Source organism: Osmerus eperlanus, chromosome 19, assembly GCF_963692335.1.
Source record: "Osmerus eperlanus chromosome 19, fOsmEpe2.1, whole genome shotgun sequence".
Lineage (NCBI taxonomy): Eukaryota > Metazoa > Chordata > Actinopteri > Osmeriformes > Osmeridae > Osmerus > Osmerus eperlanus.
Window position 1 is genome coordinate 9949831 of NC_085036.1, and position 25200 is coordinate 9975030.

General features: G+C 49.8%; 1 protein-coding gene across 2 annotated transcripts in view; it reads right to left on the reverse strand.

Moving 5' to 3' along the window:
* Positions 1-24239, reverse strand: part of spns2 (SPNS lysolipid transporter 2, sphingosine-1-phosphate) — a 62716-nt gene extending 38477 nt beyond the window's left edge. For both annotated transcript variants that reach the window (XM_062485035.1, XM_062485037.1), the window contains exons 1-2: positions 23791-24239; positions 6016-6081 (exon numbers count right to left, since the gene is read on the reverse strand). In XM_062485035.1, coding sequence (XP_062341019.1) covers positions 6016-6081; positions 23791-24022 — 298 coding nt within the window. In that variant the 5' untranslated portion in view covers positions 24023-24239. The remainder of the gene's footprint in view (positions 1-6015; positions 6082-23790) is intronic.
* Between the last annotated feature and the right edge of the window lie 961 nt (positions 24240-25200).

Sequence of the window (25200 nt, forward strand, 5' to 3'; positions counted from 1 at the left end):
GGCCCATTAGCCTCCAGCCCTCCTCGATAGCCTTTCAACAGGCTGCAGATTGTTCCAGGAGGCCCGGGATGGTACGGCCCGATGAGAACTGAGGGCGGGGGGGGACCGCAGCTGGGGACTGTTAGCGGCGGAGGCAGCCTCCGGGATGGAGAGAGGACGGGAGCCGTCAGCGTGCGTACCAACTGTTTCGCACTTCCGAGCTGGCTTGAGCACAGACTGAGTTTTTCACGGTGAGTTTAGGCTTAACTGTATTCACTTACTTGTGGAGAGAGAGTGAGACTCAGACAGAGGCCCTCGTGCAGCACATAAACTATCCTGTCACTTTTCGTCTGGGAGCAGACAAACCCTAGGATGGTGGCTTGTCTGTCACTGCAGTGGGATCCAGGGGAAGACATTTTTGCGCGGGGAGAGGAGATTTTCTTTCCGGCCATTTTGCTGCCATAACTACAGGAGCTGCTGACTTAATGACAGGCCTGGGCTGAAATGACAGAGGATGGAGCAGCAAGTCTCTGGATGTGTTTCTGCTTCCAATGTTGTTGGGACCAATGGGTCAAAAAAACAAGGTTCTGTACACACACACACACACACACACTTGCCCCATGCATACACTTTCCACCATAAATGAAAGCAAACACTGAATACAATCGCTCTATCCTATCTTCGACCTTGAGAGGGAGAACATGTAATGAACTATTTGACTAGTGGGCCGGGTGTGTGTATGTGTTCCATATTGATCTGTTGATATCAGTCAAAAGAGAAGGAATCATTGCGTCTCCCCTGTGTACAGGCAGGGGCCAGGGGGGGCTATCGATCCGAGCTCAAGCTCAGAGAGTCCACAGAAAACACCACAGCGTCTCTACGAAAGCTTGATCAGTCCTGGAGACAGCGGAGGAGGGAGGGGGACCAGGGAAACCAGAGGCCATGACAGGGGGGGGGCAGGGGGGGACCCTCCACTGAGGCAGAGGGGAGACCTGATAGGTCATTCACCAGAGGCAAAAGGATTGACCGTTTCCATGGCCTCATATTGATGGCACGCCTGTTTTAATTGGCTCTGATCTCCAGATTGGACAGGCAGCCAAAGAGAAGCCTTTTGGCTCGGGGACAGGAAGTGAGGCGGGAGAGAGGGGGGGATCATAGTGTGGCAGCTGCCCTCCTCTGAGACATGGCCTATAAAAACAGCCAGAGAAAGAGAGCCCAGGGGCTAGGACTGGGTCGACGATGACCCCGACACACGCATACACATGCACACAGTGTCGTCATGTGACCGCGAGCGTTCTTGACCGCTAAGAGCAAAGAGAACTATTCCTCAGAGGTCCTGTACAGAAGCACTCCTTCGACAGCGACCCTGTGTCTGATTTTGAAGAACAAACGAGCCTGCAGACGTGGGTCCAGTGACACCACACCATCGACATCCACAGAACCAGGAAGAGGATTTCCATAGTGCACTCCCACTCTGTTCCTTGCCCCTCTCCACAAGCCCCATTGAGCTCCAGAGAAATGCTTTGGTTGGGGTTTGGAAATCAATACTGTAGCATTAAACCTTACAATGAGCAGGGATTCACAGGTGTCTCTCTCTCTCTCTCTCTCTCTGTCGCACTCCCTCGCTCCTCCACCCCCTCTCTCTGCCTCCACAGTCTTGATTCCTGCAAGGTGCCCATCACAGTGACGGCAGAGCGGCAACAGCTGCCAAGCAGAGCTGAGACGGGAGCGCGTCTTGTCACGCCTAATCACCGACCGACACGGAGGGAGCGAGAGAAAGAGTGGGAGAGAAAGAGAGAGAGAGAGCAGGGAGGGATGGAGGGGGAGAGGGGAGCAGCTGTGAGGAGCCAGCACAGCTGATCAAGCACTGATAGCTTTACTCCACACCGCGAGAGGCGACTGGAGAAATCACCTCTCCATTATAGAGTAACCGGAGACCGCGACCAACACTCTACATAAAAATATGAAGTTGGACACACTTGTGACAGTTATTCCTAGTTGCTAAGGGTTTTCAGATGGCCACAAACCACCGTGTAAGCCTCTGGTTTTAGTCTCTGCGCCCAACGAAAATCAGAGGCATTAATTGTAAACCTTGGAAGTGTGGCGAGCAAATCTCCCCTGACTCCTCCTCGTGGTCACAGCTTCAGGAGAGTGACTAGTGGGAGTGTTGTCGAGACTCAGTCCACACCTGTGGCCCCATTCCACGGATCTCACAGTCTGGGGGTGACTGACTGACACCCTGGTAAGTCTGGCTGTGTGTGTGTGTGTGTGTGTATGTGAGTGTGTGCGTAAGTGCCTGCGTGTGTGTGCGTGCGTATGTGAGTGTGGGGGTCTGTGTGTGTGTACTTGGTGTTTGAGGCGGGGTGGCCTGCCCCAGACAGAGGAGGCTACTGAGACTGTCTGCAGCCTGGCAGTGATGAATGGAGGACAGCCATAAGAGAACAGAGGCTCCTTCCTCAGACCCCCCCCCCCCCCCCCCCTCCACCCTCCTCTACCCTGACCTAATAAAAGCTGCCCCCTGCAGGAACATTGGGAATGGATCATAACGCCGGTAATGGATTGCATTTAGCATTTGTACAGGCGGATAAAAGTGCTTGCCTCAAAGCAGTACAGCAACAATCACTCGCTGATGATAACAAGGACGCAGAGTTCCTTTCTCACGTTCCCTCTCTCAGGAGCAGAACAAAGAAGACACCCTGAAGACTCCCGTGGACCAGCACCAGGTGAAATATCATCCAGGTGAACCCCCCCGGCCGTCCCATACCTTCCCTGACCCCTGCCCCTCTCCCCTGGCCTCCAGGGGTCCCCACCCCACTTGCTCACCACCCTACCCTTCAGTCTCCCAGCCCCCAGGCCTTGGTAAACACACACACCTGTCACTTCCCAGGCCCAGTGGTCTGACAGCTCTGCCTGTCCCTAGCCTCTTGGGCTGGGGCTGGGCTGGCCAGCACAGGTATGACAGGGGCCTTTACCTGTGTCTGGGAACATTCCACTGTGTTGATGGACAGGCAGCAGGAGTGGGGCCCCAGCAAATGCCACACATCACCTGAGTGAAAGCCCGTCACCTCACAGGCCTCTCTTCACACACCTACAGAAGTATGTCCGAGCTTGAACACACACTTACCGGTACGCAAACACTGTACAATGCAGTACACACACCACTTATAGGTGTTTTTTGTGTTTCGCCAAGGTTTGGTATGTTTGGTATGAAGGCAAAAGCCGAAAGGCTACGTTTAACGCACATTAATTCTTTGCTCAATCACAGACATCTGTCACATACTACCACAAGAGCTGCTGCTGGTGGATCAGAGTGCTCCTCTAGTGGCCAGTGGGGTTATTTAATGTCCCATATCCACATTGGGAAGACGGTTAGTGCCACAGATCCCATATTTCCTTCTGGAAGCTCTGTGCCAGCCCTACAGCCACAACCAGAGCCAAGCACAAGAGCCAAAACCACAGAGGAAGCCAAACATCCTAAATGAACCTGACCAGAAGTCAACCAGGGCTTGTAAATAGCCCTACTAGTAATATTGGTGTTGAGAGCTCAACGCTGCAGCGCTTTAAGGTGACCGGGCAACACACAGGATCCTGGTGTCAGCAGTCTGCGGTCCCAGGTGGGAGGAAGTGAAGAGGAAGCCAAGGAGATGGAGCGAGGGAGGAGAGAAGGGCAAACAGCGGGCAGGGCTTGCGTGCAGGTGCTCACAGAGGGGGAGTTTGTTCTCCCTTATGAATGAGGGGAGTCGGGGAGGGGGTGGAGCACACACACACGCAACGATGTGGACACACACATGCAGTGTTCCTCTCCACCCCCAGCCTCTCTGAGATCATGCCAGCCGCAGAACCCTCCCTTCACACCTAGGCTCCCGGCCCCAGAGCGGCCGCTCCCACAGCTCCGGGCCCGCATTCCTCAGGGCAGCGCCAGACTGAGGTCAGCCGGGGATCAAGGGCCAAGCAGAGTGTGGCCTACACCAGCCCACACCACGACAGGAGAGGACAGGGGAGGACAAGACAGGGGAGGACAAGACAGGGGAGGACAAGACAGGGGAGGACAAGACAGGGGAGGACAAGATAGGGGAGGACAGGACAGGACAGGGGAGGACAGGACAGGACAGGACAGGGGAGGGGGGGACAGGACAGGGGAGGACAGGACAGGACAGGACAGGACAGGGGAGGACAGGACAGGGGAGGACAGGACAGGGGAGGATAGGACAGGGGGGGACAGGACAGGGGAGGACAGGACAGGACAGGGGAGGACAGGACAGGACAGGGGAGGACAGGGCTGCCTCAGACAGGGAGGAGGGGAACAGCCTAGAACAGCACAGGACATGGTAGGACATGGTATAGGTGCCTCAGACTGACATAGCTGAACTGCTGTTTCTCACAGGTCTGCATCAGCAGACAGGGGGCAGGGGGCAAAGCAACTGTACTTGCCACTCCCCCAACTGTGTGTGTGTGTGTGTGTGTGTGTGTGTGTGTGTGTGTGTGTGTGTGTGTGCGTGCGTGCGTGCGTGTGTGTGTGTGTGTGTGTGTGTGTGTGTGTGTGTGTGTGTGTGTGTGCGTGCGTGTGTGTGTGTGGAGGGCAGGGAGGGAGATGCATGAAGGGGTTTTGTGTGCCGAGCTCAACGCACAAGAAGAACAAACGCAACCTCTTTTCTGAACCACAGCAACAACTGCAGACATTTAGGATATGTGGCCTTTGGAAGCATTTTATATGGGTCCGATGCATTCAGGGTTCTGGAAGGAGAGACACATGCTAAATGTGCCTGGGCAGAACAGCTATCCCTGCAAAAGGTCAGTGTGCCCCCTCAAATGCCAGCCCCCCACTGATTCTAAACTAATACCATGCACTTTCTCCCCCATTTCTGCTGGAGCTAGACTTAAATATGCAAGGGATGATTTCACACATTACTGCTGGGTAACGATGACTGTCTGCATGGGCGGGATGTGAAAAAGGTCAAAGCCTTGTGATGCGATGTGGAAGCATGAGAGAGCCTCTCTAATGGAGTGAAAAGATCTCTGGGAGAATTCTCACCTGTCACTTACAACACGGTGACATCATAGGGCTAGACTATTATACCACAGTTAGATTCCTCCCACCTTTTAGGCAAACATTCTCAGGGAGATAAATTCCCTCCATTTTAAGAGCTAATAAACTATACTGAGAAATATAAAATAGCCTCCATATATATGATGGAATGGAAAAGAAAGACATGATGATTATAATGGTTAACTACTGTATAATAAATTTGAGTCGTTCATTCGAAATCCAATTAAATAATTAAATAAATAACTAATTAAAGTGTCATCTTGTAAAGAATGTTTCTGCCCTGAACGCTTTATTCAGTCTGGCCATAGTAATAGATTATTCATTTAAAAAAATGAAAAGTAAAAGAGGAAACACTTTAAAACCTGTATTTTCTTTCCATCAGTCCCCTAACCAGCTCCCCAATTTCTTAAATAACACACTGTTTGTATGTGTGTGTGTGTGTGTGTGTGTGTCATCCAATAAGATCTCTTCTCAGGGACACACCCTCACAAAAGGTAGATTTATTTTGGGCCAGAGTGGAGCAGGAAGCCCTGCCCAGACCCTCCCACTGACTCTCACTACCCTGCCCTGCCTGCCCGCCTGCCTGCCCGTCTGACTGCCTGTCTTTCTGCCTGCCTGCCTGTCTGTCTATATGTCTGCCTATGTATCTGCATGCCCGCCTCCTTGTCGAACTGCCTGCATGCTAGACCTCACTTGTAGGTGTAGCCGTTAAACTATGCAGTCGAAACTCGCATTTGCATATTATTTGCTGTGCATCGTTTGTTGACTCTGCGGTTTAGGTACAGTTCATTACCCAGCTTTAGGAAGGGTGGAGGTGGGGAGACAGAGGGCCTAAGCTGAGGGCTTTCATCCCTTTGTCGTCCCAATCTGTGGGGCTGAGAGAGGCTTAGCGTGCTCAGGTAATGGGCCTGTCCACAGAAGGGAGGACAACCAAAGATCTGGACCCGGAGGGTGTTACAGATGTAATTATGGGATAGAGAGAGACTTACCCGTTTGCAACAAGCCAGCTCCGCTGTCAGTAACGTCAAAGTGTTTCTGGATGTCAAGAATAACACCTGCAAATAGAAGAGAGGAAAAGAGGAGAGAGAGAGAGAGAGAGGTGGATGTTATTGCTGTGGTTTATGATGTCGCGGTTGCAGTATTATGATCATAATCAACAATGTTTAAACAATCAGCTCAGTTTGAATGATAGGTAAAATAACACAGGGCTATATGGCGATCCATTAATATGGTGCTTCTGTGTGCAGACTCATCCTCTCCCTTAACGCACTCAGAAGCACCGCGTGTTGGCTGGTAAGTGCTCTCTTGGCTGGCATACAGTTTAGAGATCCTGAGAGCTCTGCAGGGGTTTTAGGCCTTTCTAGTTTCAGTTCTCCATTTCTTTCCGTCAACTCCTAGCCTCGAGCCAGTCTGTCTTCCATTTCCCTAAACAACCACGGTACACAAACAACCCCCCCCCCCCCCACACACACACACTCTCTGTCCTATAGGAGGTGCAACATACGTGCCGTTCTGGTTCATCACATGATACCGTGAGCAGGGCAGATATTTGAGGTTAGGTTTTGCGCCACAACGCCAATTAAGATGTCACTCAGTGAGGTGATGCAGAAGGTGTGCTTCCCCTGCACCTTCGGAATGGGCTTTGATGTGAGTGCTTTGTATGCTCCTGTGTGCTTCTGTAACCAGAGGACGGCTATGTCGCCACGGAGGGAAATTCCTGAGAGAAGGTCACGCTGGGAACTGTACTGAGAACTTAATGAGCTCCGTGGCATTTGGTGGTTTAGGCTGGCAGCAGATATGTAAGACAGCTGAATGTTCTGTCATCATCGACACTAAAAAGCCGTCTCGAATCTCTGTAGCGAACGCCGAGAAAGTCCCTTGTGAGGCGGGAAAAGTAGTCAAACATGGCTACATCCTCCCGAAACGCCAGAGAAGGATCTAGAGGACATGACACGTGTCATAAACAGTGAGATGAAAACAGAGAGAATCCAGGAGCGACTCGAGGGCTGGGAAAGACTTGTCTCATGACAGGTTCCAGTGGGAGGGGTGAAGAAACAGCGATGTATGTCTAAAGAATTCTACCGCGCGCCTTTGAAACAGAACCCTCCTTTTCTCTCTTTCCTCCCCATCTTTGGGGGCTCTCCTTCGGGGCAGTGGTGCTGTGTGTTTAGGTCCTGTCGGTGGGAGTGACAGCTCAGTCGAGGGCATGACAGCACAGTCCTCATGAATGTGGAGAGGCTGCATCCCTCGACAACCCAAACAACCGCAGAATCTGGAGCTGTGTTCCACAGACCTCAACTACACTCCACCTCCTCTCCTCAGATCTCCTCTCCCCTCCTCTCCTGACCTCTCCTACAAATGAAAGTAGCCTCTCCAAAACCCCACTAGAATGTTGCATGTTTTGACAAGTACCCCCGACAACGATCTCATTACCCAAGTCATTTAGTCTGAAGCAGAGATAGATCGCTTAAGTCATTAGGAAAGTGACAAAGAAGGCACTTAGCCGAATGGCTTTATCAGGCCCCAGGCCCATTTTCTTTTCTATCCTTAGCATCGTCATCGCTGGCTCCATTTGCTCCCTGGGTCTGAGATGTGTTTCAACGAGAAGTGGACTGGAGCAGGTGCAGGTTAGAGTCTCAGTAGGGGCATATGTCAGATTCCTGTCACCCGAGACAAGACACCTGCTCACATTCTCACACTCCAACCAGCATTCTTCCTCCTCCGCCACCACATCCCGTCTGCTTCAGCCCCTCGCTGCTTCATAATTACAAGGAAGCACCGTCATGTTGGAACAAGGTCCAGCTGGAACAAAGAATAACGCTCCGTCGGGGTCAGAATTTGAATGAGAAACTCTTCGTTTCGTCCTCAACGACACGCACGCATGCACACACTCAGCACGCGTGTTTACACACACGCGCATGCGCACACACACGCAGACACACAGGCACACACACTGGCCTGGCCCTCTATTCTTGTACCATCCAGACAGATCGGCTGGGAGAGCCAGACGAGATTCTTCCTGTCAAGTTGGTCAAACATTGGCCACTGAGACCGAGCTGTCACTTTGCTTAGGCTGTGCTCTAATTAGCCTGGTGGAACTGTAAACACACACACACGTACACACACACACACACACCGTGTGTGCCCGCTGGGAAGGGGATCCCTGTGCCAGATGGTAGAGCGCCTCTCACCAGTGGAGTCAGCACCTGGTCATGCCACACCCACTGATACTCACCGGACAATTACCAAATAGCCCCCCCCCCCCCTCCCACCAACACCGCCCACCCATACTGCCCCCCCCCCCCCCCCCCCATCCTATCGTACCACACCACGTCCCTGATTGGAGGTGAAGAGGAGAGGCAGGAAACACACGGAGACACACAGTTGCACTCCGGCTGATGAGATGAGGACGCCAGGAACTCGGGTCCCAGTGTACAAAGAGCAGGTGTAGTGATTTGTGTTGTGAGCCGCACTGTGTTAACCGGAGAGATTACCGGAAGCAGGTTGCTCCGTGTTGGTGAGGCAGCGTATCAGCCCTGCCATCTCCACCCACTGTGAGTGCCTTCCCTGGAACTCAGACTCTACATGGAGGTTTGCCCTTGATCAGATCTGTTCTTTCCCTCCCACTTAAGCTCCCCCCTCTCCCTTTCTATGACAAATCTCCCTTTTCACTCACTCACTCACCTTCTCTCTCTCTCTCTCTCTCTCTCTCTCTCTCTCTCTCTCTCTCTCTCTCTCTCTCTCTCTCTCTCTCTCTCTCTCAGTCCATCTGTCTCTCTGTCTGCCTTTCTGTCACTGTCTTTCTCTCTATTTCGGTCTCTCTGTCTCTCTCTCTGTCTGTGTCTGTCTCAATTTCTCTCTTTTTTCTCTCTGTCTCCCTCTCTTTGTCCGTCCGTCCTTTTCCACCCACTCCATAGTATCTCAGTTTAGCATAGCTACGGTCTGGATGGTGTGAACCAAACACCTGACAACGTGAGTGTAGTTCATGACTAGTTCTCTGTAAAACAGGACCTGGTCCTAGGGTGACGTATTAGATTTACATTTACATTTAGTCATTTAGCAGACGCTCTTATCCAGAGCGACTTACAGTAAGTACAGGGACATTCCCCCCGAGGCAAGTAGGGTGAAGTGCCTTGCCCAAGGACACAACGTCAGTTGGCATGGAACTGGCAACCTTCGGATTACTAGCCCGATTCCCTCACCGCTCAGCCACCTGACATTACCTAGATGAAGGTGTCATGCACACAGCCCCGTCGCCCGCCTTGGTGCCACCGGGGCTGCATTGCCATGGAAACGCCGTGTGGGCACAGAAGGAGGAAAGGTCGAGACGGCGGAGGATGTCAGCCTGTGTAATCCTGGAGACTTCACATCAAAAGCCTCGACACACCTTCTCTCATCCTCTCCTCTTCCCTCCTTTCTCCTCTGATCTGCTTCTCCTACCCTCCCGCTTTCTCCTCTCCTCTCCTCTCTCCTCCTCTCTTCTATCCTCCACTTTCCTCTTCCTTCCTCTCCTCTCATTTCCTCTGTGCTCTCCCTTTCCAGACCTCTTCTGTTTGATAGGTTTTAGTTCTCTCCCAACCCGAATTCGAGTAGAACACTTCAGGGTGTCAGTAGGTGAAGTAGGTTTGCGAAATACCTCGGAAATATTTGAAAACATGATTGACCCAGCTCAAGTATATTTGGGGCTTGCGGTCATGTTCTCAGTGTATTGTAGGGTGCATTTAATTGAACTCTGAATTAAACAACTGAATGAGCTGCTCCAGCCCCGGGCCGCTCTGTCTAATGTAGTGTGCCAGCGAGACACTGGAGCACGGCAGGAATGCCTAATAACACAACATCCACTTCCAGATAAGGTAACACACAGGTGACACACACACACACGCCTTATGCAAATGAGCGCCTGTGGCTGTACCACAGTCATGCAGTCTAAAAGCTTCTTTGTACGCCACGCCCTCAGAGGAATGAGCTTCATTCTCCTTACCTCCCCAGGTACCTCGACGATGACAAGCCAGCGGAGCAACCAACACAAAACACAAGAGTGCTCAAATGGAGCCTCTTATTTTCGCTTTGCATGGGAGATGTCAGAATGACTTCATTTTCAGTTGTAGCAAATAGGCTCTCTGGCGGCACATTGGAATATACATCTATCAAGCCAACTTTTTCGATGGCAGACCTACACAGTGGCGGTTTCTTCCGAATGTCACAGTGCCACTTGGACACACTGACATAGCCCTGCAGTGTTGTTTTAGTGTGTGTGCCGGGACAGCCGGGGTGCAGGGCAGTACTGGAGCTGACACCTATTCAGAGCTCTCATAAAGAAAGCCTTCATGGCCTCTCCTGTCAATGCTGCTTTATGAGAGCATGCACAGACCGACCCCGGCCACATGCACTACACTACACTATCACGCTTGAATGGTCAATCCGTTTTCTATGGTATGAAACTTTGCTCTGCACCGAGGTTAGACGGCCAGAACCAGAGGGTGAAGGGAGGGGGAGAAGCCATAGTCAGGCATCTGGGAACGTTCCGGTGTCCCTGTTGTCTTCTGGAGCAGGCCGACACAGAGGAACCAGGAGGAACATTCCGGTCATAAGTCCGTGACTGCTTCTTGACAGTGTTGGGTTTCTATCTTGTTTATTGGAGGCGGGTAGGCCCGTGAAGATGAATTTGCTTGGGAAGCTCATGGGTTCACCCACACAGCTTCAACCAAAGCAATATTGTGTAAATAGTCTAATCCAGATGAGATTTTCGAAGTAGGATATTGTATGCAATTTTGTCAGACCAGCGTTTGTTGTGCTATGACTCACCGCCCGCATAGGTCTCCTGAGACTAAACCCGCGCGAGCACACACACACACACCCACACACCCACGCACACATAATTCATCCCATCAGTCAGGATAGGACAGACTTCATTTTCCAGTCCCCACCAGGGATTCATGGATCTCCGGCCCCCAGTTTCTATTTCTGCTCTCTGAAACTAGGCTAGGGAGAGGGAGGGAGGGGAAGTGTCCCATATAGCATGGAGAGGTGCGGGGAGGAAGACAGGCAAGCACGAGAGGAGAGACTCTCTTCACCCGGGTCAAGCAGGGCCTGTTTCTATCCTGTGTGTGTGTAGCGCTAGTCCAAGCAGTAGCACCTCCACCCTCCCCTTGCTCACTCGGCTGCTCTGGGAAAAACTCTGGAAGTCCTTCATTTGACCCAGTGTGACAGAGCGCTGGCGAAGCAGGCCGCTCTGCAGACGAGCTCCCTCTGGTCCTCGACAGGGTTTTCCCCTTTCATGTGTCCCGAGAAGCTGTGTACATGGCTGGGATCGGAGAGAGAGGGCGTGTGTATACGGGGGAAGAGAGAAAGAGAGAGAGAGCCTTTTGTGTCTATGTGTGCGTGCCCCTCTCAGGCCCTGTGAGCATGGGGGAAGCCTGGACCAGCGGAGGAAAGGCTGACCACAAATATGTCCGCCTGCGGCCGCCGGGCTCCTGACCGTCGGCTCTCCTCCCTCTGGCCCGCGCCACTCTGCTCCGACGGGCGGGGGACTCTTTTTCCATCCCACTTCCTCTCTCCACCACACGGAGAAGAAACACACAGCAGATGTCTGAGTAGCAGTGAGTGACTGCGTGTCGGGGTGTGTGTGTGTGTGTGTGTGTGTGCGGGGAGGGTGAGTGAGTGAGAGTTTTTACAAGCGCGCACAAGGGATGGGCTCCAGTATCTGTGCAAGCCTTTGTGTGGGTGCGAGGTGTGGTAATCTGAACGTCTAATACCGTCCCGTGAGACAGTTCTAATCTTGTCTTGGGTTCATACCAGATCAGTCGCTACACCTCGAATAAGCATGACCTCACTGTGGCTGGCTGGAGGCAGCCCAGGGTTCCAGAGCTCTGTTGACACTCCAGAACCCCGTCTACTCCTAACCGTCTGGGACTGAGGCTGAAACATTAGCTGTCATGAAGAAGAAGCAGGCTCCTTTCCAGCATAATCCCTCTATGCATATTCACCGCCACAAGCTTGGTCAAACACCTGAGTCACGGCGAGTCAGCCGCCCCCCCCCCCCGCCCCCCCCCCACTCTGGGCCTGTCTGTCTGTGTGCCACTGCTGTTGACTCTCTCACTGCAAACAACATGAGCGTGCGAGTGACTCGCGTACGGAGCCGGAAACGCAGCCGACCGCTACTGGCCCCGCGAGCACCGCGAGCGCCCGCGTACCACACGTCTCCTCCAGCCGATGAGCGTTCAATATTTCATGGCGCTGTGGACGTTCCCTGGAGCAGACAGGACATACAGCTCATCCATAATGGATGCAGCTCCAAGCTGCTCTGCCTGCTCGTGGGAGCGAACGCTGCCAACGTATGGAGGAGGAGGAGGAGGGCAGCGGAGTGAGGCCGAGGCCTTTTAGGTGAGGCACACCGAGGCAGACACGAGACCGTGGTGTTAAGCTCTCTTTCACATCATCGTCGTCTCCTTCTAGGGACGCTAACCTGTCTGGGATGCCCGCGTCCAGGTTATGTGGGCTGGCAGTGGCAGATAGAGAGGCCGGGGTCCCCTGGAGAGGGCTTATGGGTGGGGGCTGGAGGAGGGCCACGGGGGAGGACCACTGGCAGGGGATTCCACCAGGCATGGAGCACGGCGGAGGCCAATACAATCCAGCATCACTGTCCAGGATGAATGAATCCAGGGTAGTGATACCCAATGAAATCAAACAGGCAAACTTGCACTCTCGCACTCACAGTCACACTGGGTTGCCGCGAACCCACACATGGATGCCTGCACACGGAGATACACACTGACTTCCCTGTAATTAGGGGGAGAGAGGCTGCAGCTCCACAGACGGGCACAAGACAGACGGGATCATCAATTAGCGTACAACGTTCACACTCAATGTGCGTGTGTGAGCTATGTTTGACCACGCCGAGGGCTAGCACACGGCCTGTATCAGCACATGTGAAATTGAAAGAAATCCTCTTGGTAATCCCTCTGCTGTTTCACATGACAGAGCCGGAGATTCAAGTCATTGTGTAGTACTTTTGAATGAGATTTAATTTCCCTCCCTGTCTTTCTCTCCATCTCCATCTCTTCCTGTGTGTGGATTGGATACTCCCAGAGGGTCAATGAAGCCAACTTGCTGCATAATTAGCACACGCGCTAAAACCCGTATCGTTTGATTAGCTGGCTTAATTACGGTCATTTACACATGCAGCGATTCTCGGTGTGCCTCTCTCATTACCCTGAGGTTCCCAGACTCGGGGCTGGGAGATTCTGATTGGTGGCAATATTGCTGCAGGAGATAACTGATTCTCGCACGGAGAATCACTGCATGCCGGACAGTTCCAACTCCCTGGTTGAAGCCTGAACCGTCTAGAATATTCCAGCTCCTCTTTGATTCTGCCTGAGCAGAGAAGCAGTACAATCAATACCCTCCTCAAACAGCATAGGACGGCCTCTCTCCTCTCTGGGGAGAGAGTAGAGAAAGAGAGTGAGGCGGCAAAGAAGCAGAATAAAATAGAAGAGAGGCGGGAAAAAAAGCACTCTTCAACATTGCTCGGAGCGTGAAAACCGAAAAGAAATTAGTTCAAGACTGCTGTTTCAGGCTCAATTTAGCATCAACGGGCTGCAGCTTTGCTACCTTGTCACGCTGACCACAGTGTCTAAATAAGACCCAATGGGAAAGGCTGGTACAACAGGGGACATGCTCTTAGCGCACAGCGGTGATCTTCAAACACATCTCCACGCCAGTGGTAACAAAGTTTCGTTGTTATGTGACGAGGGAATACCACACTTCTGATGAGCGACCAAGCAGCCATTTTGTGTCTCCTTACCATACACACAGCAGAGTAGAGGTGCTAACCAGGCGCTCAGCTGGAGCGCTGGCTGACATCTGGAGCCGTGAATCATAATAACAGATGGAAAAAAGGACTTCCTGCTAGAGCTGTATTCACTACCCATATATTTCTTAGCTATTCCATGCTCAGGTCAGGCCAAATTTCTCATAGTACTCTACACACATTCCTAGACCCCTACAGCACACTAATGGGATACATTTGTCACACTGTCCCATGTGCTGCAATTAAAATAAGGATGCTTACTGTCCTTACTAAAATAAGGATGCGTACTGGAACACGGTTCCTTACTGTCTTTACTCTTTGATCCATCTCAGCTAGACAACAAGCCTGAGGAGACTACACTTACATGGCTTCCCCATTATCAAAGCACTTTCTGAATTTCCCCGGAGGTTCAAATGAAGGACCTGAAAGGGAAGAGAAGGTCACTCCAGCCTCCGGTGGAGGTGCCCTTCTCCACCATGGTGCACCTACCATGGGCTCGTCTAAGCTCTTCAGGTACAGGCTGGCTAGCCCACTTCCGGAGCTTCTCCACCCCTCCGACACCTCTGACCCCAGTACACACTGTCGTTTCTGATGTCACCCAGAAATGTTCTTGTCGGAGAAAGGGCACAGATGGTATGGCCCTATTTCAGCACCCTCGTTGAAACAGTTGAGTTAATGCCCTCTGATTCAAGGCTCCTTTTCTCATGAATTAGAAATGCTTCTCATTTGAATCTGTGAGATTTAATATACAGGTGTGAGAGAGACCCAAATATGTCTTCTCTAGGCATACTTATGAAAAATGAGCTCTGAGACCAGACCAAAAACCTAATTTAGACCTTTAAAGAAAACGACTTCACTTCACCTTTCTTTTACGTGCTGTTAGTAAGGAACAGCCGACTCTACAGCGACAGTGTTTTGTTAAATCTCTAAAGATACTCATATGCAAACACATCACAATGTTGTTTTACCAACTGAAAACATGATGAGAATATCTGATACTAAGATGTAGCGTGGGAAAACAAAACAGTCTTGTTTCCTCATTCCGGTCCTACCTCTCTGCCTTCCTACATTCCTACCTTCTCACACATACTTTATTAGGAACACACACCAAGCAAACATACCTACTGTAGACCACATAGCCCACCCCAGGCTCATCACCACCAGTTACAAACATTAAACTACAAAGAAGACCTACTGGTGCTAGGCAAGTGTGTGTGTGTCTGTGGTGTGTGTGTGTCTGTGGTGTGTGTGCACATAATCTTTTTGAAGCAGTGAGGTTGCTTCGCTCCCTGGGGTGTATACTGAATGTTTAAAATGGATTGGTAAACATTTAAGCAGCTGAAGAATCAAAGGAATGCTTTATTAATCCATGGATCCACCCTGCGGAAACCTGAACACCCAGCCTGTCAATCCACTCCTGACCCAGCATGCACCTGGAGCCTGTCATACCACTCTGGCATATCCCTGTCACTGGCAGCCTCAAACACAAAAGTCATGACACATTCTCACAGGCATTCACAAACCAGGTGAGAGTGTCTTTTTACTAAAGTCACACGCACATACGCACACACATTCCCACTGGCTCTCACACACAAACTGGCCACCTCTGACCTAAGGCAATAACAGATACACATCACAGTCTAGAGGGGTCAGCGCCCTCTCACACTAACTGTTTAAACACAACATGCTGGAGGCTCTCGGCCCATCAGATAGAATGAATTAGATATACTCTATCCATGCTATAATCTTAATCCAAATGTTCTCTCAGGAAGTGCAAAGTAAGGAAACACACTCACGCGCACACACTCACACGTACACTCGAATAACTTTTGCTGGGTGGACAGACATATTACACAATCATGTCCTGTTGATTATTGACTCCATCACATGTGAAAGGGGGAGAAAATGACATGTTTTGATCGTGAAGAAGAGCCTGTAAATAAAGACCTGCCGTAAATAGGAACTCTAAATATTATTCTAGACCCAAAGCAGAGTTTGCAGGAACTGTTTCAAGGGAAGTGCTAATATTGGTGCAAGATGTGTGTCAGAAAGAGCAGCTCTGGTTTCAGAGCTGACAAACGACCCTGTGTGTGTTTGTCTGTGTGCATTTCTCAATGAGTTGTAGGGAGATACAGATTAGACCTTCAAATCCAATCCAAACAGCATTTTTGGCTTGGGAGTGTGTCTCTAATGCATGTGTCACTGTCCTGAACCAAAGCTCAGGGGAGCATCTGAATATGCCCTTCACGGCACAGCAATCTCTAAAAACACTATTGTTTCCCTCGGGATGTCGTGTGTTTTTGAATGTCTGAATGTGTGTGTGTGTATGTGTGTGTGAGCTGGGAGGTGTTTGACATGAGGGAATGTCATATTTGTGCTTTTTTGGGGGCCTAAAAGAGGGTAAGTGGGAGAAGGGAATGCTTTGACAGGACCTCTAACAAGCATGTTGTTGGTGGCAGCCTTTGTCCTAGGGGATGGAATACCACACAAACACACCCTTCTGCTGAAGGTCACCAGTCAGTTGGAGGCAAGGGGAAATTCGGGCCCAGTACTTATTCACCGTCACTAATGCGGAGAGTTGCGTGATTGTTTGACAGTTCGACAACAGGACTTAGTGAAGAGCTGAGCACATCTCCAGTTCCTGGCCCGCACTCGCAGCAACCACGCTGTCTGCAGAGAGGAGTACTCTAACAGCAGGTAAACAAGCTAATCCTCTCAGATGAGAAGAAAGCCTGATAATAAAAAAAAGAACCATTACAAACACGAGAGGTAATATAATCCCGGTGTTTCTGGAGGGTTTCCGAGAGGCAGAGTGAAGGCTAGGGGAGAACCCCTCTCTCCTCGACACGACTCATTTAAGTGCCACTTCTGTGTCTCATTAAACACACCCTAGCCTCCTGCTCCACTGCTCCGTCTACACCTGTGGTCTTTAATCCCAAAACAAAGGCAATAAGTGAGGAGGACAACACCAAAGACGACACTGCCAGCCTCTATTCTTATGTCCCCTCCTGGTGCCTTTGTAGCTCTGTTTGTACGTGCTCGGACGTGGTCACAGATTACATGGACAGCGGTCACTGGAGATCACCCGAGCACTCTGCTCCACATGTGAAACACAAACACTAGGGTTTGTGTAGCCACTTTGATTGGTAAAGGATCCGACGTTAATCGAGTTTAGCTCTTGAGGCGATGCTTCCGACACAAAGCACTCAGCCAGACACCTTCGTAGAAGGGAGGTTATGATAGGAAATCAGGAAGGAGGCTGAGTAAAAATATCTGCTCTGGAACCCAGTGTGTCCTTGGACTCATTGTTGTGGTGAGAGATGCTAAATACCAGGTCGCGCGCCAGGCTGAAATAACAGCCTCCGAAGGGCTTTATACCACACGCAAGTCCACGCAGTTCCCCCTCCACGGCTGAGAGCGGGGTCAGGGGTCATGCGTACAGAGCTGGGGTCACCGGGTCACAGCGGTTGCCACAGATATGGCATGGTTATGGCTGGCGTGCCCACATGAAAGCGTAAGCTCTGAAAGAGGAAGAGGCTCCGTCTGATTCCTACGCTTACTATTACCAAGTTCTGCTAAATCGGAGCCTTAAGAACACACACACGCTGTTTTCGCAGAGTGAGGGGAAACACACGCTAGGAAATGAGGTTGAAGGGAATTCACTAAAATCTATGGAAAATCTGTTTGGAAAAGTCCACTGACAGGATATCAAGTAAATTGTCAAACACGACTACCGTTTCTGCTGAGTAGTATCACTGTCCGATTGTCCACAGAGACATAGAAGGTGCCTAGGTCATTCAGGGAGACAGAGTTTCCACTTGCCTAGGGACAAAATAGCATGATGGCCCATCCATGTACAGTTCATTATACCACAGGGCAGACTGGGATGTAGAGACTGAGTCTCTCTCTGGCTCTGAGAGCAGAGCACAAACAGATGGAAAAGGGCTGTAGAGAGAGAGAGAGAGAGAGAGAGAGAGAGAGAGAGAGAGAGAGAGAGAGAGAGAGAGAGAGAGAGAGAGAGAGAGAGAGAGGAGAGAGAGAGAGAGAGAGAGAGAGAGAGAGAGAGAGAGAGAGAGAGAGAGAGAGAGAGAGAGAGAGAGAGAGAGAGAGAGAACCCTATAATAAGCCTATAAACGAAATGACTGGAGCCCTTTCCATGGCTTTAATACTCTTGTTGTTGTTTGGGAGCCTTTAATGTGAACTCTGTAAAAAGAGTGACAGAGAAGACAAGAGAGACGCCTAAACCAAAGTTCAATTAGCAGCAAGAGCCAATCTGCACATGTCTCATCCTGAAATCATCCAAAAGTAACACTTCAGCACCTCCACGTCTGGAGAGGAAATCCAAGCAACACTTCTGTACCCACGACAGGCACAGTTTGACTAAACCAAACACCAATTTGACATGTGCAGCATTTCAATAATGTGTTTCCATCTCCTTTTCACAAGAAGAATCTTGACAATCTACCGACAGACTCCTACACCATATTTGATTGTTTTTCCTATGTAAAAGGCGATGGGTTTAACTGAATGACAGGCCTCAGGCCAGAGTGACCAGGCAGGAACGGGCAGCTAGTCTGACTGGATGGATCACCCAGCATGAGGCCCAGTGGTCCTCTCTGAACCAGTGTCATAAACAGGTTATCTCCGTTTATAAGGATTATATCCGTATCTATCTAATTTGGTGTGTGTGCATGTGATGTGTGTTGGTTTTTAGGATTGGAATGTGTTTAGCCCGCCCCTGTCCCCTGCAGCCATGGTGTCCAGTCAGTCTACAGGTGCTGCTGAGGGACATATTTCTTCAGGGGTTCCTCACAGGGCAGGATTATCATCACACAGACCACTAATTAAGCTCTTGACTAAAACTAACTAGCCGGACGCTCAGGATGCCTTGAGATCAACACTAATCTTCTGCTCTCCAGCATTCATCAGCAGAGCCAGATTAGGCCGGATTAAGCCTCCTCCAGCCTGCCTGTGTGAGGGCTGAGGAGGGGGTTGACGGCATCAAGCAAATAACTTTAAGTGCCGACCGTCTGCCCTCTCCCCTGTTTGCCCCCCATATTCCCCTAAAACACCTAATCCTGTCTTTCTAGTAAGCTGTCGGGGAGCTTGGACTGTCTGAGGGATCAAGGGGGACCACCACTAGGATCGTGCGTTTCAGAGGGACTGGACAATTAAATCAAACCTTGCAGTTTCTACCCTCAGCTTCCTAAATGTGAACTCTCATACTCTAAAGAGCAGTGGGCGTGGAAGCGACGGCAGGTTGAATGGATCCATCGAGGGACCATAAAGCTCCGAGCCTGTGACCCGGGCTGACCGTCGTAACTCATCAGGCTCCTCTCTCCTCCACTCCAATCCCACCCGGCCGAGGAGCCTCCCTGCCAGACAGGCTTGCTGCAGGGATCAGACACTGCAACGCTGCCTCCCCTCCCACGCCGCACGCTCTCTCCCACACGCTGTTACCAGGGGAGGGAGGAACAACCACATCAAAGATGTGAAACCAACCACGGTCGAGGGGGCGCGCACACTCATGCACACACTCTCCCATCCAACTGTCGTTAACAGTCACGGTTGGCTCGAAGTTTTCGATGTAGCGGCCGTTCTTCATTGTTAGGATTAAGGGTAGGAGGCCCAGATGCCCAGCCTTAGCAGCAGACCAACAGCCCAGCCCACTCTAGCCCGGCCCAGCCCGGCCCAGCCCAGCCCGGTCCAACCCATCTCTCACAGTTCTGGGTTTGGGACTCGCCTTGTCATTTGGAACGCTTTGTTTCTCTAGCACCTCAGAACCACATGATGGGGTCCTTTGAGTGTGTCCGCATGTGGGTTTGGCTCCTCACCCTGCCTGACTAAAAACAGATTACCCGCCCTGTCTGTTTACTGAGCCGCTAGAATGCAGAGGTCGCAGAAATTATAACTGTGCAGCTCTCTCTTCCCAGCATGTGTGTCAATTAAACACGAAGCAGTCTGAAATTACAGAGCACTAACAAGAGGAGAGCGAAACGGATATTTGAAACACATTTTTAGAGGATTTTTTTTGGTGTTGGAAGCATGTGTTTTGGTTGCCTGCAGTAGGACCAATTATATTTCCAGAGGGGAAAGTCTGTATTCAAGTCACTTTCATGAGCTGAAGGCTGTTATTGACAAGGTGTGTTTCCCTGTATGTAAGTGTAAGAGCTAATGGTGGATTTTGCAGGATTTCGCTGGGAGACGTGGAAACCCTTAGCCAAATGCAGCGGTTTAATCTGCTCCAATTACTTTGTGTTCCAGGGCTGTCATTCCCTGTAAAAATCCCACAACTGATAGTGAAATATCTTATAAAGAATATTGGCAGTAAATGACATGGCTTTGAAAAAAGATATACAATGTAAACCAAAGCAAAACATCTGGAGTCATGCGTCAACACAGACAGTGTCTTATTTCTCCACTGTGGTGTCAACGATCATCTTGAGTCAGACTGGCACTAAATAATGAACTGCAGTTGGCATAGAACACCTATTTTTCTTTTCATCTGTGTGTGTGCGTGCCTGTAGGTGTGTGTGTGCGCGAGTATCGACATGCATCAGTGTGCCTCTAGGTACACAGTATGTGTGTGCACGTGCCTGCAGAATGTGCACTAAAGCGTGTGAGGGAGGAAAGGCGAGGTGCGATGCAGAGGCAGTCTGAGGGGCGAGGCTGCAGGGGTCCAGCCCGCAACTCTAACTGCTGTACGCGCAAGCATCTCCTGATGGATGGCTGTGGCGAGGCTAGGGCTCACCTAGCCGCCTGCGTTCTGCTGCGAGTGCACCTGTCTCAGACACCCTGCCACTCGGTCACTGCAGACAACCCCTCCCTCACCTCTCCCTCACCTCTACCTCAATCAGTTCCACTTGAGCTGGGGAAAACCCATGTGAGATAGAAGGAGAGCGTGAGAGAGAGAGAGAGAGAGAGAGAGAGAGAGAGAGAGAGAGAGAGAGAGAGAGAGAGAGAGAGAGAGAGAGAGAGAGAGAGAGAGAGAGAGAAAGAGCTGTGAGCACCTTGCAAAAGGGGAGAGGAACAAGCACAGAAACGGGCGGGAGTGGAAAGGAGGGGCAAGGCAAAGGAAGGGAAGGAAAGGGAGGAAGGAAGGGTGGGTGGAAAATGGTCCCAATCATTCCTGTTTCCATGGCCGCTGTGTGTGCTGTACAGATCCATCATAGGGCTCACTGAGACGGGGAGCTGTGGATACTGTGGCTAGGAGGGGGCCTGGGGTGGAGGGCTCTAGGCTGTCAGGAGTAACCCATACATTACCCTGAACAGCCCCCCTCCCACCGAACCATCGACTACTAGCGAAGATGTGCTGAACAGACTAATTATGCAGATGCTCGTGTCAGTCAGATAGCTCTCTTTATACAGTAGGAGAGAGGAGGGGATGGAGAGGAGAGGAGGAGAGGAGGAGAGACGAGGAGAGACGAGAGGAGAGCCCCCCTCCCTTTCTAAGAGGGTCCTGTGCACATGCTGAACATGCATAAAACATCAGCAGCCCAGTAGTCAGGTGCAATGGAGGGACCCCCTCTAACCCCCCCTCTGCACCCCCTCTGCACCACATGCACTCCGTGCAGCAGCCCCCCCCCCCCCCATTAGGATTAGCCAACACTACTGCAATCCCCCCACGTAGCCCTGTCTTCCCCCCCTCCCTCCATCCCTCCCTCCATCCCCCCCTCCATCCCCCCCACCCTCCATCCCTCCCTCCATCCCCCCCTCCATCCCCCCCACCCTCCATCCCTCCCTCCACCCCCCCTCCATCCCCCCCCCCTCCCTCCCTCCTTCTCTCCTCCTGTCACAGCAACATAAGTGCTCCCCTGTCAGTGTCCAGTAGTGCAGAATCCAGAGAGCTGATTAACTTGTTTGATATGCATAATCCCCCTAACAGCACTGCCTGCATTAGAAACATATTACCAGAGAGGGGAGGCTTGAAAAGCACAGCAGAGGTTTTCTCTAGTCCCTTACAGAAGTGACCGCCAAGAGGATGAGGAGGTGTGCATGTCTGCAGGAGGATTTCAGAGAGAGAACAAAGGATGGGGCTTTGTAAACTACTTGTATTGTGACTGAGTGCTTCTTGGAGATGTTAGATGAGATAGGATAACTGCACTATCAGGGCAGTGTTGGCATTGTTGCGAAAGCAGGACAAAGCATGGACAGCTCTCCCACTGAGACATGGTCACTCCTAATCTTTAGTTGTAGCCTACTTTTGAACGTTGTTTGCTTCCTTGGGGTAATCTGTCAAATGCAGCGACTGTGAAAGAGAAACTTGTCATCTAGGCTACTAACTGACATTGTGTCACTATATACTGTATATCCAGTCAAATCTGTTACAATCAAAGTACGCCAGTGCATTTTATACAACCTTAATTATCACCTGATTCAGATTGTAATACATTGCTAATCTGTTGATATTTATCATTGCGATGTCTGAGCAGAATGTGTCAATGTAAAAGCAATGGCGGGTGTTATTTAACTTGAATATGGTAATAGTTGTTAACATAGCAGAGTTATATAATCTTGTTCGATCAAATTAACACATGATTAACGAATGATAGATGTTTAGCTTTGTTCTATATTACAACAATGCAACACCTACAGTCGAAAGCCTCTGCGCAATGTAGGCTATTCTCCATACTGCACGCTGCGGCGGTATGTTTAACCCTTTAACGTAAGAGTAAAATACAACTGACAACACTTGCGCCTACAATATTGATCCACGAGGTTTGCGCAAATACATTAATTGTCACGGAGTTACTACGACCATTTTTACGGCAATTATCTGTCATTTCAGGTTAACACGTTGCATAGACATTTTTTAATTATTATATTACTGCATTGCGCTACATAACAAAATATAATTTGTGATATAGTAAAGGACAGTAACGATGCCGATAACTACTATAGCCTATCATACGTAATAATCTGTATCGAGCACGTGCCCAACCAAGATGGAGATAGCTAAAACGCACTGTCTGAATGCTCTGCCTTGGTATGGTTCATCAAGTATTCTCTGACATTTTTGTGAGGTTGAAAAATTAATCTCCAGATGTCTAAAAATGTCAGATTTTTTTTTTTACCAAAACCAACATCTGATAGGCTACTCTGGTCGATTATAATCGTATAATTATTCATTAAATAATATTTCACGCCAAATTACAAAGCGCATATGTTGCTATCGTGCGCTAGTTACCATAAACTTTATCAAATGTGCCTGGAGCATGTGCGCAAAAGATAACAACACGGGTATGAAATGTATACTCCAAAACTAATTGAACAACTGCAGTCTGGATGGTGGTCCGATTTAAGGGTGATGTATTAGCTTCAGGGCGAGGGATAAGGTGGAGTAAATTGCCTATACTTCCCTTACGCACGGGAGTTGTTGCGTGAAAACGTCCAATACAACACTGGGATATGGATACGAAACTTTCGTGAAACTTGAGAGTGCACAGGCTCCTTAATGAATTCCTAAAGTTGTTTGACTTTGATTCATTACGAAACAGAAATTAGTTTTTTATTTATTTTTTATTCGTTTGACTGATTCTGAGCAGGTAGGCTATCAGCCGCATGCAGCAAGGGTCCTTTGAGTGAGACCCTGGTTCAATTGATCTGCGATTATCTAGCGTGCTGGTAATCAATAGTCTAATTGTCCCTTAGCTTCCGAATTGATGTCATTGTATCGAGGGTCGTAAACCAATAAATCATCTCATCTTAAAATTCATCTCAGACAATACATTTTTGTTTTCTTCCAACAATGGGGTGTAGCAATAGACACATATGCGTGGCCAACGGTTCACTATCAATGTTCTGTCATTGTGGCAAAATCACTTGCCTACTATCAACACCAGCACCCGCCTGTCTGAACGGGTAGGCTGTTTGGAATAATGTTGACAAACTTAATACTAACTGTGATCTAACTGGCCAAGTCTCTGATTTACACAAAACAAAAGTAAGATCGTACCTGCCACTGTGTATCTGTCCATGTAATTGAGCACATTCCCAAAACTGAGAATCCCGGCAGCAGCGGTGGGAGACCGGCACCGGAGCAAGGCTGCTCGGAATTTCTGCCCCGGCTTGCAAGGATGGAGGTCGGGGTTGGATTTCAGTCCAGGACTCATGCTGCCGGACAGAGTATGCACCTCATCAGAACTACTGCAACCTTCTATTTCGCATCCATCGCTCTCCACACACATCTTCTGACACGACAGATCCAGCGCAAAAGAGAATATGCCAAACAGTACGGAAAGGTAAGACTATGGCCAAAATTCCCAACGACGGTATTTTAATAAAAGATTAATCGAGTTGAAGATGTTGTCTCAGACGTTTAAGAAGGAACCGCTCGATCTGGTTCATATTTTAACAGCACTGACTGCCTTAGCGCTCCTTGGGTTTTTTCTCACTGAGCAATGAGCTTTTCAGCGAAGGGGGTGTGAGCTGCCTCTAAAAACTCCGCCCCTTGCTTCAACGGCTATGATGGACCTGACTGCCTGGTACCTGACGTGTTGTGAGTATGCAAGGAACTCAACCTGGGTGCAGTGCATTTCACAAAAATGTTGTCCTGGACTCACAACAGCTTTGTCTCTGCTATTCACAGAGAAGCACAATAGTGGCTGTGGAGAATGGCCCAGAATACACATTTAGTCATTTAGCAGACGCTCTTATCCAGAGCGACTTACAGTAAGTACAGGGACATGGGGGAATACACGGCAACATGTATTCACCTGGGGCAATTAAGTTGAGTATTTGTGGTTTTAGAATTTAACTTATCCGTCACATAAACTAGTAAAATCAGCAAGGAGTTAATTTTGCGATTTGGTTCCCTTTATCTTTTTTGTGTGTTACGCTTTTGCCACCTCCGCTGATGTTGTTAACCAATCTATACAATCAACTGATTGGATTGACCATGCGTTGCATTATCGATAGAGACCTCCGACCTAAATTTTTAGTTTATCTTAATGACCTGCAATGTGCAATCTAATGAAGAACGAAAGGCAATCTAATTTTATACAGCTCATTCGGTTTTAAGGAATTGGTTTATTGAACATGAGAAATCCTGATGAGAACGTGCGAAGCCTCACAAAGAACAGTTGGGCATATAGCACGCTGGCCTGCGCAGTCCTTAGCTCGCATTAATCTGATGAAAATACATACATTTCACAGTAAAATCTCATTGAGATTGAAATCTCACAGTGTGATATGAGGTAGGATATTAGAGATCATTGTGTTGAAAAGTGATCTAATCGTGGTCTCTTCCACGCCAAGATCACAGGAATGCCATCATCAGGTGGATACCACTTCTGTTATCTGCTAAATGTTTGACATAATGACATTACACTAAGAATGACCTCTCTTAAGCTTTGGTGTGGGAGTC